Source organism: Drosophila yakuba, unplaced genomic scaffold (assembly GCF_016746365.2).
Source record: "Drosophila yakuba strain Tai18E2 unplaced genomic scaffold, Prin_Dyak_Tai18E2_2.1 Segkk10_quiver_pilon_scaf, whole genome shotgun sequence".
Classification (NCBI taxonomy): Eukaryota; Metazoa; Arthropoda; class Insecta; order Diptera; family Drosophilidae; genus Drosophila; species Drosophila yakuba.
In genome coordinates, this window is record NW_025048783.1 from 167,841 (window position 1) to 186,231 (window position 18,391).

Genomic DNA, 18,391 nt, shown 5'->3' on the forward strand with positions numbered 1-18,391 from the left:
AACTGCCACGCCCACCCTTTAAAAAAATGTTATAATATTTTTCATTTTTGTATTGGTCTTGTAAATTTCTATCGATTTGCCAACAAACTTTTTGCCACGCCCACAAACCGCCTAAAACTGCCACGCCCACACTTTTAAAAAATTTAAAATGTTATAATATTTTTCATTTTTGTATTGGTCTTGTAAATTTCTATCGATTTGCCAAAAAACTTATTGCCACGCCCACTCTAACGCCCACAAACCGCCAAAAACTGTGTGTTGAAGACTCTCCTTCGCACTTCCACCAGCTGAGTAACGGATAGTCGGGAAACTCGACTATAGCGTTCTCTCTTGTTTTTATTAGTAAATTATAAATTTCTACCGATTTGCAAACGCACACGAACCCCCCATAACTGCCACGTCCATAGTTAACGCCCAAAAATTGTCAGTGCTGAAGACTCCCATTCGCACTTTCACTAGCTGAGTAACGGGTATCAGATAGTCGGGGAACTCGACTATAGCGTTCTCTCTTGTTTTTATATCTTGTTTTTATTTATGTTTTTATTTATTATTTATGTTTCGAAATGTGTATTAAATTTTTTCTAATGAGAACAACAACGAAAAAATATTTAAATTGAAAATCAGGTCATGCAGTATTAATATTAATAGTGGGTACAAAATGACGGCAAAGAGTAGTACGGCGTTCCGCTAATCTAAGCGCGCCAAACAAAAGGTGCCAAACAAAAGGTGCCAAACAAAAGGTGCCAAACAACAACGTACGTAAGCACCGGTGCACAAGCGAAAACGAAAAGTTCACCGCTGCTGGTATATTAGGCTATTAGGCATTTACCCGCACTATTAATGCGAGTTGGATCCAAGGATTGGGAGACGGTGGCGACAGTGATTGAAGTAATGAATACAATAACAGTAAATTACCGTAAATTTCGACTTTACTTATATTTCCATATTATCGCATTTAAAGCTTAGCTTAACGAAGATTAGTCTCCGAATCTTTCAATTATTTATACCTTTTAATCGTAGAGTAAAAGAGTATACTAGGTTCGTTGAAAAGTAAGCCGAAGGAAGCCCTTCCGACCATATAATGGATATAGCCGACCGTCTGTCAGTCCGACCGTCCCACAGTGGCGCCTGAGATATTTTTGGGTTACAAAAATCATAACTTTTGCACCAGTTGAGATATTTTCATACATGAAAGGTAATTTTAATACCTTTCGATTAAGTGGTCATACAATATGGTGTGATGAATAGTAGATTTTATTTTCGAAAATTAATGTTTTTGGAGGCAGTTTTTTCAATTTCTATCCAATTTCGAAAAATACTTTTCATTTGTTTTCTCTGAAAATGCTAATATGGTACATATTTAATGTTTTAAAAACAAAAAATAAATAAATTTTAAAGAAAATAATTTTTGTTCTTTTTTATTTTGTCAATTTTTCATATATTTTTACCTTTTATTTAAAAATAATTAAAAAAATTCATTCAATTTTTCTTAATTTTATATTTTTGAAAAATAGTTAGTCATTATACATTCATTTAAAATCATTACAAAGTCAGGAAATAATGTATGCCCGCCATACAATTTCGTACTGCGCAGCAACTGCGCTTATAGCTGAATTTGCTCTAAGCCGCCCCTTTTTTTGAGCTGAGTTGAAAGTATCTTTTGGCTGGGAAATTCGTGGTGGGACGTGAGGGACCCGATCTCTTTTGATTCTGATAAAGAACATATTCAAGAACAACACCGATTTATTTTCTCCATCAAAGTTGAAAACAAGAGACAACTCTATAGTCGAGTTCCCCGACTATCTGGTACCCGTTACTCAGCTAGTGGAAGTGCAAAGGAGAAATTTCCATACTGACAGTTTTTGGCGGTTTGTGGGCGTTAGAGTGGGCGTGGCAAAAGGTTTTTTGGCAAATCTATGGAAATTTACAAGACTAATACAAAAATGAAGAAATATTAAATTAGTTTTCAAATGTGTAGGCGTGGCAGTTTTGGGCGGTTTGTGGGCGTTAGAGTGGGCATAATCTCAACTTGTAGCTTTTGTAGTTCCTGAGATCTCAACGTTCATATGGACGGACATACAGACGGACAGACAGACGGACATGGCCAGATCGTATAGATCGAACATATATACTTTATATGGTCGAAAACGCTTCGTTCTGCCTGTTACTTACTTTTTAACGAATCTAAAACACCCTTTTTACTCTACGAGTAACGGGTATAATTATTTTTGTTTTTGTTCTCTCGTGAACTCGTTTGTGTGCCAAACCACATAAGGCAATATTTCAGATTATATTTAAAGCTATGTTAGTCGGAATTTTGTATTATTTTATCTATAAATATAATATCGAACTAGTTATTCCTTACATGGATTACTGGGTTTATTGGGTTATTGGTTTGCATAATTCGTTTGAATTCGAGCCTATTAAGAACTAATGAAAACAAACATATATAGTTTCCAAGAGGGCTGGGCAGATGCCCGACGTCGGCAGCGGTGAACAGAATTGATGACAGCGCTATGGGCAGAATGCTGTACTTTTGCATCCGCCTCATAGCTCGCTGCATAGTCGGCTGCCTAGGTCTTCGGAACTACCGTGGCACTGCTGAGTTAGCGCCTCCTGCCCAATGTATTCCCCTATCAATTAGCGAATCCGAAGTCATTCCTTCAGATTGCTGAATTGAAGACTGCTCCAAACTAACTTATATTTAAAAAGTTCCGAATGGAAAATTTTGTTTTATAATTTAATAGTCTAACTGTATTGGCCAACTTTATTCAAAAAAATAGGAAATAGGAATTTATCACATAAAATTCTTTGTAGGTCTCATCTAGTGTTATATTTCTCCTTGAATAACTAGATCAAAGGCCTTTTGTAACATTCGATACGTTTCAGCAACGGAAATATTATTCCGCTCGCAAAATTTAACAGCTCTTCTTTGCTCAACAAAATTAATAAATAAATAATAATAATTATTTATTGTAAATGCATTTTTTAATAATTTTAGAATTGTTTTAATATCCATTTGAGCTATCTTAAACACACGTACAAAATATTTAAAACCAGGCTAAGGGACATGGCGTTATTAAATGGTGAGGCCAATAATGTCTTTCAGGTGCTCTAGAAATCGAATAACTAAATTCCAAATAATATTCAGGAATATGGAAAATAGATGTGAATTAATTTCTACTTATCCACAAGTATTTTTTTGTTATATCTCTTAGACTTAAAAGTGTGATTTGCGTATTAGTAGCTATTCTGCAAAGTATACAAGTGGCGTTGTTTTATTACCAAAGTTCCACTTTCATCACAAATACTAATATCTTATTTTGTCGATCTCCTTGTGAGGTTACCGAGGTCACATATATAAGAAGTTTTTCTAATTCAGTAAAATACACGTTTTTAAAATATGGTGGACGAACAGGTTTTTACTTAATAATATTTGAGAAACAACTGATTACCCTTTCATTTGTCTAGTTATCTGGAGCTTTGCGAGATTTACCAGGCAGAGTTCTAAACGTGCCTGTTGAAGAACGACAACATTTATTTCGAAATGTGTCCTCAGTTTTAAGACATTCTGGTAAGAAATTTAAAAATCTTCCAATTAATTTTTATTCAATAATCAAATCAATTAAAATTAACAAAAATCGTATAGCATACTAACTCGTATGTACACCTTATTACCACAGTGTTTTAGTGATTTTTTGTAAAAACACGTCCGGCGATAATTATTACATTCATTTGCTTGCAACTTATTTGTTGCAGTTACGAATTGAATTTCATGTCGGTATTGTTGTTAACTAAAAAAGTACCAGAAAAATGGAAACGCAGTATTTCAACTAGGAATATTGAAATATTCAATAAACCAAAACTAGTTTCTTAATCATAAAAACGAAAAAAATTTTTAACAAGAACCAAATGTGCCGGATTTTTTTTATCATTCTAACTTAACTTATTATATATGTTACTGGTATAGTAAAAGGATATACTAGATTCGTTGAAAAGTTTGTATCAGCGTGCAGATAGATTTAAGCGCAAGTTTGTTTCTTTGTGTTGTTTCGTCCTCGAACTCGGCTGCTAATTTCGGAGCTGATTTTTGATTTTTTGAAACAATTTAGAAAAATGATGTATCTTAGTTTTATCGGATGGGTTAGCAAAACGTGTTTAGGGTTTCGGTTTTTAAAAGATATACATCTGCCAGAAAAAGTATGCGTACACACTAAACGTATGTATAACTTTGATGGCCATAAATGTATTTCATGTATTCATTTTTTTATATTATTCACAAACTTATTATTAATTTTATCCGTGGGCTTTTTTAGCAAAGCACATTACTAATTTTATAAAAATTAAAAAGGCCCAACTTTCAACACTGACCGTTTTGGGCGGTTTGTGGGCGTTAGGGTGGGCTTGGCAAAAAGTTTTTCTGCAGATCGATAGAAATTTACAATACTAATAAGAAAATGAAGAAATATCCAAAAATTTTTCAAAAGTGTGGGCGTTAGAGTGAGCATGGCAACATGGGTCAACAAACTTGTGCTTTCTCAACTTTTTAGCTTTTATAGTTCCTTAAATCTCGACGTTCATGCAGACAGACGGACATGGCCAGATCAGGATCAATACCTGATTAAGAATATACATATATGTATGTATACTCTCTATGGTCGGAAACGCTTCCTTCTGCCTGTAACATACTTTTCAACGAATCTAGTATACCTTTTTACTCCACGAGTAACGGGTATAAAATATTAAAAAGTGTGGTCGTGGCAGTCTTTGGCGGTTTGTGGGCGTTAGAGTCGGCGTGGCATCTTGTGTTGCGTCTTTGTCTCTGGAGTCTGTATTCTAAATCTCAACTTTCTAGCTAGTTCCTGAGATTCCTATACTGTACGAGTTACGGGTATAACAATAATAATTGGTTGGAAGGAAAAAAAATTCACCCCGGTTTGAGGAAAACAATTGTCAAACTTCGTAATGAACGAAAATCATTGCGGGAAATTGGCAAATTCGTAAGCAGATTTCATTCTTCCGTATAGAAAGGGGTTGATAACTTTACTTATTATTATTTTTTTATATAGATTAAAAATAAACTATTCCGTTCCAAAAACTAAAGGAATGCACAATTTTTTCAAGAACATAAACGTCACTGTATATGCATATAAAATGGCCAAACATCTACTACTCCAGTTATTAATTTTCTACCAAACATTTTTCCCCTTCCAAATAGCTTATTAAAATACCATTTGCATGCAAAGGAATAATTAATAAATTAAAATTTCTTTCTCGCGGACTTAAAGCTGAATTTAAAGTGTTGAAAAGTATATCTACACTTTTTACCAGCACATCCGTCTCCCAAAGCTAGACAAAGTGTCTTAATAAACAATGTACAATAAATCTCAAATGATTGCAGACTCAAATCTACCATTTACTAATTTACAATTTACCATTAATTTCATCTATATTGTTTATATAAAAATTGAGTATATTTTAAATTTACATCTTTGTAAATTTTTTATTAATGGTAATGGGAAAGTTTGTTAGTCTTGATAGGGCTTATAAATACAAGGTGGTTATTAAATAGGTCGTTTGGTAATATGTATAAGGTTGTCAAATATCTCCCTTCCGCTTTTTTGCTCTTTATTCAATGCTTTATAAAAAGTGTTACAGTGATCGGATTTAGTTCAAATATGCGCCGTTTTGTTCGATAATCTGTTTCCATCTAGACGGCAACTTCATAATACCTCCCTCGTAGAAGCCCCCCTCCTTATTTGCGAAGAACTCGGACAGCCACTTTTCTCAAGCCTCTTTTGAGTTCAACTTTACACCACCAAGGGCACTCGCCATGGACAGGAACAGGTGGTAATCACTTGGCACTATGTCCGGGCTATATGGTGGATGCGATAAAACCTCCCATCCGAGCTCCCGTAGCTTCTGACGAGTCATCAACGAAGTGTGTGGTCTGGCGTTGTCCTGGTGGAACACTACACCCTTCCTGTTGGCTAATTCTGGACGCTTCTGGTCGATCGCCTGCTTTAAGCGGTCCAGTTGTTCGCAGTAGATGGTAGAATTAAGCGTCTGGCCATATGGGAGCAGCTCATAGTGGATGATTCCCTTCCAATCCCACCAAACACACAGCAAAACCTTCCTGGCCGTCAATCCCGGCTTGGCCACTGTTTGGGACGATTCACCGGCCTTCGACCACGACCGTTTTCGCTTGATATTGTCGTATGTGATCCATTTTTCGTCGCCAGTCACCATCCGCTTCAAGAATGGGTCGAGTTCGTTCCAGAAGGTTTTTTTGCGTCAAATCATGCGGCACCCAAACATCAAGCTTTTTTTTGTATTCAGCCTTCTGCAGATGGTTTAAAATGGTTTGGTGACTAACTCCCATCTCCTGGGCGATGTCACGAGATGCCACATGCCGGTCTAACTCGATGTATTCCATGATTTGATCGGTATTTGTCGTCACAGGTCTTCCGCCGGCTGGCTTATCCATGGTGTCGTTTTCACCGGCTCTGAATCGTCGAAACCATTCCTCCGCGGTTCGAAGTGATAGAGTACCATCCCCCAAAACACCATTAATCTCACGGAACGTTTCTCTAGCGGATTTGCCTTTAACGAAGGAAAACTTTAAAATAGCGCGAATTTCGGCGTTAGTGAACTCCATGTTTACACGTCTATAACTGTTGAACGCAATATCCAATAACTAATCATGCATAGCGTCGTTTTGTAGGTTATGTCAAGACCTTTCAAATTATGTATAGTATTGCCAGATACGAGCTCTGTAGCGCTTTGTACATAGCCGCGAAATTCAAAAGACAAAAAGGCGGAAGGGAGATATTTGACAACCTTATATGCAAGTACCATCCTTGTGCACTTGCACCGTTGCTGCAGTTGTATCTATTTTGTCTAAGTTTTAAAAAAAATTTCTCAATATTGTTGCCTTTAAATAATTTAAGTACAATTTTTGTATTGGCTATCAATTCTTTTTCAATGGCTGCATGTTCGATTAAAGTTCCACTGGCAAAACAGATATGTTTACCTTATAGCCGAGTCGATCTGGCCATGTTCGTCTGTCCGTCCGTATGAACGCTGAGATCTCAGGAACTACAAAAGCTAGAAAGTTGAGATTAAGCATACTCCAGACTCCAGAGACATAGACAGAGCGCAAGTTTGTCGATTCATGTTGCCACGCCCACAAACCGCCTAAAACTGTCGGTGCTGAAGACTCTCCTTCGCACTTCCATTAGCTGAGTAGCGGGTATCAGATAGTCGGGAAACTCGACTATAGCGTTCTCTCTTGTTTTTATCTTAAATAAGGAACTTAATCAAGAACGACAAAACTAGGCGAAAAATAAAATAGCACCACTTGATAAAAAATGCTTAAATTTTCAATTTTAAACTTGATCTTTAACTAAAAAAAATTCACCAATAACAAATGTATGCCTATTAAAACTACACCTAACCCACTAATTTAATATTTGGTAGTATTCCCTATTACCAATAACAGGTGCGCAACGTTTTGGCATGGAATCTACCTGGCACCGTTTTAGGAATACTTTGCTCCAGGACGCAACTCAAAGGTATTCGTTGTTAGTTGGCTTAGAAGCTACAACTTCTTTTTTTTATATCTGACGAAGGATTTTCGCTGGGATTGCGGCCTGGGGACTGTGCAGGCCACTCAAAATAGGAACAGATTTATTTTGGAACCAATCCTTGGCTTTCCTGCTTTGGTGATTGGGGTCATAGTCTTGTTAGAAGACCCATTTTAGCGGCATATCGTATTTGGCAAAGGTAGCATCACCGTCACCAAAATATCCACAAACACATGTTGATCCATGATGGTTTTTATCCAACGTATTGCCCCAACTACGTAGTAGGAGAAACGATTGAAATATGGGAAAATTTCCACTGAAAAGGAAATTTTTGTGGGATTTGGAAATGAAAATGGGGTATCGAATGTGGGATGTATGTTTTTTTATTTATTTTGAATTAAAACGAATATTTAAGTTCATATAATGGATTATAAACAGAATTTCGTGTGAATTATATTAAATCTGTGTCCATATCACTATCCGAACCATCGACATTGCTATTGCCGTTTTCATCCACTTTTGGATTGACGTTGTTCTTATCATTAGCAGCAATTTGGCGCAATTGCTCAGCTTTTGATTGCAGAAACTTATGGAATTCCATGCACGACAAAGTGAAATTATGTTTCATCATCAGCATTGCTTTCAGTGTCCACTTTCAATTATTATTACTTTATTATTATTATTCATATAATTTCTTCGAATCTTATATATTTATAAATGCTGTTATCAACAATATGAATGCTGTTGCCTTTGTCACTGTAAAATTAATTTCTTTGCGATAAACAAATATAGTCTATAGATGTACTATAGTCGAGTTTGATCATGTGTACTGTGTACATTTTATGCAATGTCTATGTACTATGATTTACATTTTGAATTTTAAACCGAAAATGTTAATAAACAGCGTTCCCATTTTGTGGCAATGTTGGATAGGAAAAACGCTTAAAAATTTGGGAAAATCCCACACAATGTGGGACATCTACGACGCTTAATAATACTGGATCCTCCGTGTTTAATTGTTTCTGCTTTGTAATTTGACTTATATTCGGTGTTCTTGGGGCGCATTACATACGATCGAGATCCATTGCCAACAAAAATAACAACCTTGCGTGGGCGTGGAAGTTTGGGACGGTTTGTTGGCGTTAGAGTGGGCGTGGCAACATAAATCGACGAACTTGCGTCAATGTCCATGATACGGCTGGCTTTTGGAAATGACACTTGGACGTCCTCTGCCAGCTGTTGCAGTACTCGGATGGCTAGGAACACGGCGCGGTTGAACCCGAAGGATCTGGGGTATGCTTTGGATCGACCCAGATCTAACGATACATTTTTGTAATGTCCGCACTGAAGACGTATTAAATATACCGCCACTTCAGGATCTGGATCGTGAGATCGGATTGCAGGACTGGACCAGCATGAAGGATATCATTTAGCAGCTTACATTTTCCGGCGGACTTGAAGCGTTAAATACAACGAGAATCTTTGTAGTGGTGCTTTCGGGCTTAACTACCGCATGATGATAAGTCGGAGAGCTATGAGTCGACGGAACTTCTTTCATTTGACCCAGTTCCAGATACTTCGCCGTCATATTGCTATTTTAGGGAAGAGTCTTTAAACGATTCTCGTTTCTAAGAAACTGAGCTAACGCAATGGACTTCGAATATAAAAAATTGAATCGGAATTCTCGGAGGCACAGAACGGGAGCGTCACCAGGTACCTCCCGCTTGTGTCTTTCTTCGTAGTTTGGATGAAGTTCCTTTCACAAATATAATGAGACTCTTTTACCATCTTGACTGGTAAATCCTCCACCGCCCAGAACATGCTGAGAGCGTGTCGAGCGAATAAGGGTCGCCTATTTGGTGCACCTGAATCGGAAAACGACCCGTTTCGGATTACCATTGGATATCGGCCCCGTTAGCACCCACCCAACCCAGGAGCGAGCCGCAAATATTTTGTCGGGTACCATCCATCATTATGTCAGCCCCGATCCATACATTAATTTGAGAGCTCTCAAAAAAGGTAGAATCTGCCAAGCGGAGAGCGGCAGAAAGCGCGGACACAATCTTACCGGATGGTTCTTCTTGGAGCATAAGTCACACCCTTTCTGCTTAGGGCTGTCCTTTGTCTCTCTAGTTTTTTGGAACTGCCTGAGTCGGTTTCATATCCTCGATGGCCTTCCGATGACCTGTCGCTCTGGAAGGTGTTTATTTAATATCAATCTGGGATTTCGGATTTGGACGTTAAGGACTGTTCCCACAAGGAGAGAGTCAGATTTGGCAGTTTGCTCGGATATCGAACTCAAGTTGAACTGGAGCTTCAGTTGGCTGTCGACTAAATGTCGCACATAGACGCAGCGCAAGTTTGTCGATTCATGTTGCCACGCCCACTCTAACGCCCACAAACCGACCAAAACGGCCACGCCTACACTTTTGAAAAATGTTTTAATATTTTTTCATTTTTGAATAAGTCTTGTAAGTTTCTATCGATTTGCCAAAAAAAATTTTGCCACGCCCACTCTAACGTCCACAAACCGTCAGTGTTGAAGACTCTCCCCCGTACTTCCACTAGCTGAGTAACGGGTATCAGATATTCAGGGAACTCGACTATAGCGTTTTCTCTTGTTTTGATTTGTGCCCTTAGCTAGGTCTTCACTTGTTCGAGCGCTCAAACCAGCGCACTTAGTGTGCACTATGGTATCACACATCTAACCAGGAATTGCTTGCTGCTCAGACCTTATTTCCTGACGGCATATGTTTCCATGTTCTTAAAATTCAGACCAGAGGCACAAAATCTAAATTTGCAAGAAAGCTACTCTGCCTCCCTAACGCTAACTAATATACCACTGTGGTAACTATATGTAGTTTTAAATGTGCGCGCAGTTGCCCGATTATCGAAAATATTTGAAAACGCCCAATCAATATGCGTATTGCTATTGGTTGTAGACGCATCCAAATCTAGCAACGAACTAAAACCCTTTACATCTACTAAAAAATCGAAAATTTGCTTGCAGCAGCCAGAGATGGAGTGGAGGTTAAAATCTCCTAACACTAAACAATTACTATTTAAAAATGTGTGCTGCTGAAATAACTCCTTAAATTCAGATTCAAACTTCTTTAAGGGATAGGTCGGACTTTTATATAAAACAAGAATTCCTAAAGATCGGTACTTAAAGATAGCAAACTCAAACACTGAAGAGGCTAAATTTGAAAGATTTAAATGAAATCGACCACTTGAGCAAAGACTTACATTCTTAAATAGTTCGTTTCGAATACAAACGAGAATGCTTCTTGGTCGGGCTCCGCTAGCTACTGACTGGCAATCTAATCTCACTGCTGTGGTAAAGCCAGGAATTTCATATACCTCATTTGAGTATGTTGATGCTTTAACAAAGCACAGAAGAGAAGACCTAAGCATTAGACGATCGGAACAAACATCGCTTATGTGGCAGTGTCTCATTCTCCATTCGTTGACGTGTGAAGACGACCGCCGGCACTCATTGCAACGAAACAACGCGGACTTCTCTCATACGTCTCCGCGACTTCTGCAGACAGCGAGCGGTCAATCACCCCTAACCCGACGAATTTACTACTGGAACGGTATCATCGGCTCGCTCAATTTCGTCGACGCTAGTACTTGCTCGCCCTGAGCCAGCGATCAAAACAAAAACGCAACTCAACGGTTCCGCTGTGCTAGCAGAAAACCAAAACATAAACAAGAACGCCGGGTCGACAATACAGACTGGAATGGAACAATTAAAAGAAAACTTAGCCCTCAAAATCCGAAAATAAGGCAAAAATTACACGAGACGATGTCACTAATAAAACGCCAGCAAACACCAACAAATTTGAGCTTCTGGCAAATTCTACTGATGAAAGTGTACAAACGACAAAGTCATTCAAAGAGGAATCTAAGAAGGTTAAGCCTCCTCCAATTTACATTCGCGAAAAAAGCTCAAGTGCCTTAGTGAACAAAATAGCGACATTAATAGGAGAAAACTTGTTCTACATAATCCCCCTAAGAAAAGGGGAACATTAATGAAACAGAGAGCCAGATACTAAAAAAAAATGAGGTTCACCCAATCTACAAGTTACAGCTCCTATTGCATCGGCGTATCACAGTAGAAGAGCCACACAAGCGCAACCGCCCAGTGCAGTGCACTAACTGCCAAGAATATGGCCACACTAAGGCTTACTGTACACTGAACTCTATCTGCGTAGTCTGTAGTGAAGCCCACAGCACAGCGAAGTGTCATAAGAACAAGGTAGACAGCTCTGTTAAAATGTGCAGCAACTGCGGTGGTGCGGAGAATCAACACGAGCTCAGCCACACACATCAGTCACACTCTGCCACAATCGGGCCCCTCTTAGACGGCACCCCTTCCTACACATCGTACCAATCCTAGCGTTTCCTTCGCTATTGCCTTAAGATCGGGAATTATCCCGTCACTCTGGCCGCAGTCTACTGCCCACCTCGTTTTGCAGTTTCTGAGGACCAATTCTTGGAATTTTTCAACACACTCGGTGAGCGATTTATAGCGGCTGGTGACTACAATGCCAAGCACACGCACTGGGGTTCACGCCTTTTAAACCCAAAGGGCAATCAACTTTACAACGCGCTTTTTAAGCCACGAAATAAGCTCGATTATGTCACTCCGGGTAGGCCTACATACTGGCCAGCAGATCCAAATAAGCTCCCGGATCTCATTGACTTCGCAATAATAAGAAATATCCCTAGAAATAATATTGTCACTTGCAGAACTATCATCAGATCACTCACCAGTTTTACTTGCTCTCAGGCATCAACCACATATAACTGAGCACACCTACAGGCTGACAGGCAACAGGACCAACTGGGCAAGGTACACGAAATATGTTTGTACTCACATGGTACCAACTCAAACAGTGTCTACCCATGAGGATATTGACCGCCTGACCGAATCGGTGGAGGAAAATCTGGTTGCTGCAGCCAAGGCCTCTACCCCTCCAGACACACACAAAATGACAAATCATACCAAGACAACTCGCGAAATCGAACTGCTAGTACTTGAAAAACAAAGACTAAGAAGAAAATGGCAGAATCACAGATCCCCAAAGGCTAAGGAACAGCCAAAAATAGCAACACGTAGACTAACCAGGGCACTTAAGCTTGAGGAAGCAACCGCCCAGCATCTATATATCGAACAACCATCGCCCACCAGCAAGAAGAACCCTTTGTGGAAAGCACACAATAATATTCAGCCACCAGCAGAAACAGTCGTTCCACTGCGAGGCCCCTCGGGAAGCTGGATACGCAGCGAACAAGATAAAGCAAGTGCATTCGCCGATCACCTTCAAGGCGTATTCCAACCAAATACTGCTAGCAACTCATTTGTCCTACCTGTAGCAATTAAAATCCAGCCACCAATAAATCCAATAACATTTAGTCAACGTGAGATAGCATCTATAATAAAAGATCTTGAGCCCAAAAAATCACCTGGACACGACTTGGTGACACCAAAAATGATCATAGAACTCCCACCGTGTGCGGTTCTGACCTTATGCAATCTCTTTAACGCTATTACGAAACTTGGATACTATCCCCAAATGTAGAAAAAGGCGGTCATAGTGATGATTCCCATGCCAGGCAAAGACAAAACGCAACCCTCATCCTACAGACCAATCAGTCCCCTATCGTGTCTCTCGAAACTGTAAAGGCATTCTTAAAACACCTAGCTCCCTACTTAAGAATGCGAAACACAATACCATCCCATCAATTTGGTTTTCGCAAAAATCATGGAACGATCGAACAGGTCAATCGCATCACAAACGAAATTCGTACTGCTTTTGAGCACCGGGAATACTGCTCAGCAATATTCTTAGATGTCGCACACGCATTTGACCGAGTCTGGCTGGAAGGACTAATGTACAAGATAACAAAACTGCTTCCGCGGAATACCCACAAAGTGTTCGAATCGTATCTCTTCAAAAGAGTGTTCTCAACCAGGTGTAACAGTTCGACTTCACACGACCGCTTCATCAATGCTGGAGTTCCCCAAGGAAGTGTGCTGGGCCCCGTTCTTTACACTTTATATACAGCAGACATGCCTACAAACTATCAGCTCACAACCTCTACGTTTGCTGACGATACCGCAATACTCAGCCGATCCAAATGCCCATCAAAGGCAACAGAAAAACTTGACTATCATCTTAAAACAGTGGAAAGATGGTTTGCGGACTGGCGCATTAAGATACAGACTGAATAGACAAGCCTGCCCACCATGTACCCTAAACAATACACTCATCCCACAATCAGACGTAGTAACATATCTCGGGGTTCACCTAGATAGACGCCTCACCTGGCGGCGACATATAGTATCTAAAAGGACTCATATGAAGCTTAAAGCAGTTAATCTCCACTGGCTTATTAACTGCAACTCTCCGCTTAGTCTAGAATACAAAGTACTTCTCTACAATACCGTGCTGAAACCCATTTGGACATACGGCTGTGAATTATGGGAAAACGCGTCCAAAACCAACATTGAAATTATACAGCGAGCTCAGTCAGCGATTCTGCGAACTATCACTGGGGCACCATGGTACCTACGCAGCGAAAGCATCCATAGAGACCTCAACATAAACCTCGTCATCGAGGAAATCCAGATGAGAAGGAGTAAACATCAAGCAAAGCTCGCCGCACACGAAAATCCTCTCGCGAAGTCGCTATGTAGTCACAGCAGACTAAAGCGCAAAGAATCTCCAGCCCAGCAAAGAAATCCTAGGGCCGTCTCTAACTAATACAACTATTTTATATTGTACTTAAACTAATTTATATAATAAGATTTGAATAATTATTGTTAGTCTCATAATAAGAGAAGATCCAATAAATAACGCAATAATTTCGAAAAAAAAAAAAAATGTTGCAGTGTAAAAATATGGAAAAATATATGAAGGTTCGGACAATTGATTAAACAATCGAAATGGGTATTCGGTAGCTTAGTGGAACGCAATTTTCGGAGCTCTGCTTCTGAAGCTGAATCCTGTGTGGATCTTGGGGGGGAAAAGGTCCAATAATGAAGAGACCTGCCGCAGTTGTTTCTCTACTACAGGCTACATACAGCGCAGCTCTCTGCATGCTGGAGTTAGTGTGAACTACCACTTTACTGTACGTAGCTCCTTGACTTTAATGAATAGTTATTGCTTCTGCAGGAACCACTGGAAACTGCCTTCGGTCAATTGTAGTTGCCTGATTAGAATTAATTTAAAATTTTTTTATAATTTTCGAAATCGGCGTCCATGAAGCCTCCTTATAATGTCTGCGCTTGGAACGCGCATTTACTCCTATGCTTTCATCTAGAAATTGTAGCCAAAGAAGATCTGGAGTGTTGGATGTACTGAATCCTATCTCCCCAAGGACACCAGTGGCTCCGTTTACGAGACCATCTGATGTATCTACATTGACCGTCATCATATATTTGGCAGTGGTTTTTAAAGTCAGAGAGGTACACAATCCTTGTGTCTCAGATGTTTTTAGGGACCTAGCTTGTTTCAGACATCTGTTTCTCTGCTGTAAGCTAATTTGAGCGGACTTAACTGAGAGAAATTGAGCAGTGGGAATCGAGTTAAGCTTCTGCCTTTTGTACCGATCTGTGTCCTGATTGCTTGTAAAAAGGTGAATTGAATTATTTGAAATTTGACTTTCATTGGATATTCTAGATCTAAGCAAGCTAACATCATCAAACGTCATTTGAATGCCATGTTATTAAGTGCAATTGCAAACGCTTGGTCATCTCGCTGTCGCATTATCTCTGTGAGTTCAAAAAACCTAAAAGGACTCCACAGATACGATCCAAATATAGCACTGTATGGATCATTTGACGGGCCGCAATTGTCTAAAATCGCCGAACACGAAATACCTCCGAAAAGAGTTTCAACATTTTCTTTAGGCGAGAGTCCAAATGAGAAAAGAGCGTTGCACCGAACATAGAAATTTCGTCTATTATAAGAATTTTTAGATCAATAAATTTTGAACGAAGTGTATTCAACAAATCAGGGCTTAAACTTCTAAATGCGGACTCAGCCTGATTTACAGGGAGAGAGAACATGGAATGAAGAGTGGTCCTCCGATTCCGAAAGCAGCTTTGTTTAGGGATAGGGACTGAAATAAGGTGGATATTAATCTACTTTTGCCGAAATCTGCTCCGCTACATACGAACTCATAAAAAGTTCGATTTGTCCTTGCATTATGCAAGACATGAGTATGGTAAGTTTTTTGCTCCAAGTTTAGAGATCTAACAAAATTGGCTAACTTTAAAGGGCATATAAATGACGGAAGCTTTATTACCCGGATTGTGCTATCCGGATCAACATCTAACAAATTGTTGTTCAAGTTAAAAACATTATTTTGAGAATATATTTCAGGAATATCTAATGCCCTAAACTCCTCATAATGTTCGACCCGCACTTCTTCATTTTCTTCTATATTATCTGCTTTCATGGCTCTTCTAAGCGCGTCTTCTAAACTATCTACGGCATTATACTTTTCAATGTTGGCTTTAATAGCCTGCTCATTCTCATTGTAAAATTGCTCGTAATTTCTTTGAATCAAATCTACCTGTTCGTTTTTTCACGGAGAAAAGAGCATTACTAATGTTCGAAAATAGTTTATCCTATCTGTATTGATATTAAATGGCCTATACCTAATAATACTTGCCTTATTTCTTTCCCTAATAAAGCCGCTTCCATCTCGGAGCGGAAAATATACTTCTCCTAAAACATCATTGCCTTCTTCAGTGTCATCGTCACTATTTGCCCTCTGACGAGTACTTTTACGGCTTTTAGAAAACTCAAAATTTGCTGAAAAATCGGCTAAACACAGGCCTTCATGGAAATCTGGTCTTTGTTCGTATCTATCCAGCAATCCTTTCAGAAATGGAGGAAGGTGTTGATATGAACGACCTTATTAATTGCTTCGGACAACACCATTCCCAGACAACAATACACGACTTCCTGAGCAGATATCTCAGTGCCTGAAATAAACTTGTGATCGAGATACTGTAGCTTTTGTCGAATGCTTGAATTGCCTCTTCTAATGTCATTATCTGCTTTTGCATTAACTTCGAAATACCCCGTTGGGACTTGTTAATATAATTAATAATGTAGTTACAGCAAGCAAAAGGGTCTAAAATTAAATGGATATCCATATTTGCCCTTTGCAAAAAAAGAATTTGTTTATTATAAGCTGATGGGTTGTAGGGGGGTGCTGTCCTGGAATTTTCCAAATATGCTGAAAAGAAACACTCGAAGAAAAGCGAACACTAGACTTTTCGTAATTGCGCGGGCGCGACCGGGCGTATGTTTATTCAGCGAAATTAGTTTTGACACTGGGCTTATTCTAATTAGTTAGGCGCTCCCAAGCGCAGCGGAGACTCCTTGGAGACTCTGTGGTGAAGAGCGGGAGAGCGTAAGAGGGAGCGGAGAGCGGGTGACAGTCCAAACCCCGTAACTTGGACATAAGCATTTACTTGAATTTCTGCAATATATGCTGAAATATGCTTAAATGGCTAATCATGTCATCTGCATGATTGCGAAGTAGAAAATCTCGAATTTTTTTTAAAGTTTTCGTGATGTAGAGAATTTTGAGTTGCTTCGGGAAGTGCATTTAATATTTCCGTCCGGGGCATTGGACGGTATGGAATACCGAAACGACAAATAGATTGTCCCCGCACTTTTTTAAGACACGAATGCCCGTGCTTATGCTTTTGGTATTCAATATATGGAGCCAAATCTGGGTTTGTAACATCCACAGTTACAAACTGATCAATGAATGCTATTACAGTACGCATAGACACTTCATTGTTTAACACCCCCAGGCTTTTTCATAAGTTTAAAGGTCTATATCTGTAATCAAAACATCTAGCGCACGTCACTGGGTCTGTTCTTATAAGGCGCGCCTTTTCCCTAAACTGCAAATTTGAAGCTTCTTCTTAATTTATATTAACCCTATCTACATTGCGCTGGAGCAGTACTAACAGCTCTGGCCACCTAGTTTCAGCGGCCGATAAAGTTATGAAAAAAGTTGGCAGCCCAAATTGGCGAATCCTTTTCTTCTCATCTTCCCAGTGAGCAGGAGACGTGCGAATATCACTAAGGATCCTATATCCCTGATCATGACAAATAAGGTTGCCCATAAAATCTTCATTAAGTACGTTATAAGTACTTGAAATATTATTTCGAATTTTTATTAATTCCAACTTTTTAATATTGAAGACAGTTCGACAGCCTCGTCCATCTACATTCCTAAGTTCAGATCTAACTATGGTTGTGTAGCTTTCTGAAGATAGTATTTTTATGCCATCATATATGCCAGTTCTTCAGAATCAGCATCGAGAATTACGTCGAAAGGCTTTTGGCCCTCATCTGGAGCTATTGTATCTCGTCATTCCTACATTATGTGTCTGGTTATTTTCAAGCAAAGTTTCTTGTCCTCCAGGATTTAGTTCTTCGGCTTCTGTATTCTGATCAGAATTACGCGCCTCCGAATTTTCATCCTCCTGCTGGATGGCTAGTTGTCCCTCTACAAAGGCTACATCAGCTTGAGATGCTACGAATGGAACAGTATCGGATGTGAAGTCAGAGATCCACTGCTCGTTAACTGACACATTGTGCTTTCTATAAAGCTCAGTATTAACTAAATACCTAATAGCGTCAGCAATTTTTTCAGGCCGTATGGTTTCTGCCATGAAATCATGTCCGTATTTCATTCTTCGTTTGAGGTGTAGCTGAATTACCTCTGCTACATTGAAAGCTCGTGGAAGAGACGTCACGATC

General features: G+C 39.3%; 1 protein-coding gene and 1 pseudogene across 9 annotated transcripts in view; one reads left to right on the forward strand and one right to left on the reverse strand.

Moving 5' to 3' along the window:
• The first annotated feature begins 3,316 nt into the window (after positions 1–3,316).
• Positions 3,317–18,391, forward strand: part of LOC26534951 (eIF-2-alpha kinase activator GCN1) — a 31,206-nt gene continuing 16,131 nt past the window's right edge. For 3 of the 9 annotated variants that reach the window (XM_015189294.3, XM_015189296.3, XM_039377199.1), the window contains exons 1-2: positions 3,317–3,418; positions 3,472–3,574. In XM_015189294.3, coding sequence (XP_015044780.2) covers positions 3,404–3,418; positions 3,472–3,574 — 118 coding nt within the window. In that variant the 5' untranslated portion in view covers positions 3,317–3,403. Of the gene's footprint in view, positions 3,419–3,471; positions 3,575–7,479; positions 7,575–7,631; positions 8,027–18,391 lie in introns of those variants that run through there. The other 6 variants (XM_039377195.2, XM_039377194.2, XM_039377196.2 and 3 more) reach the window with 4 other exon arrangements.
• On the reverse strand, positions 5,608–7,077 carry LOC122319630 (annotated as a pseudogene).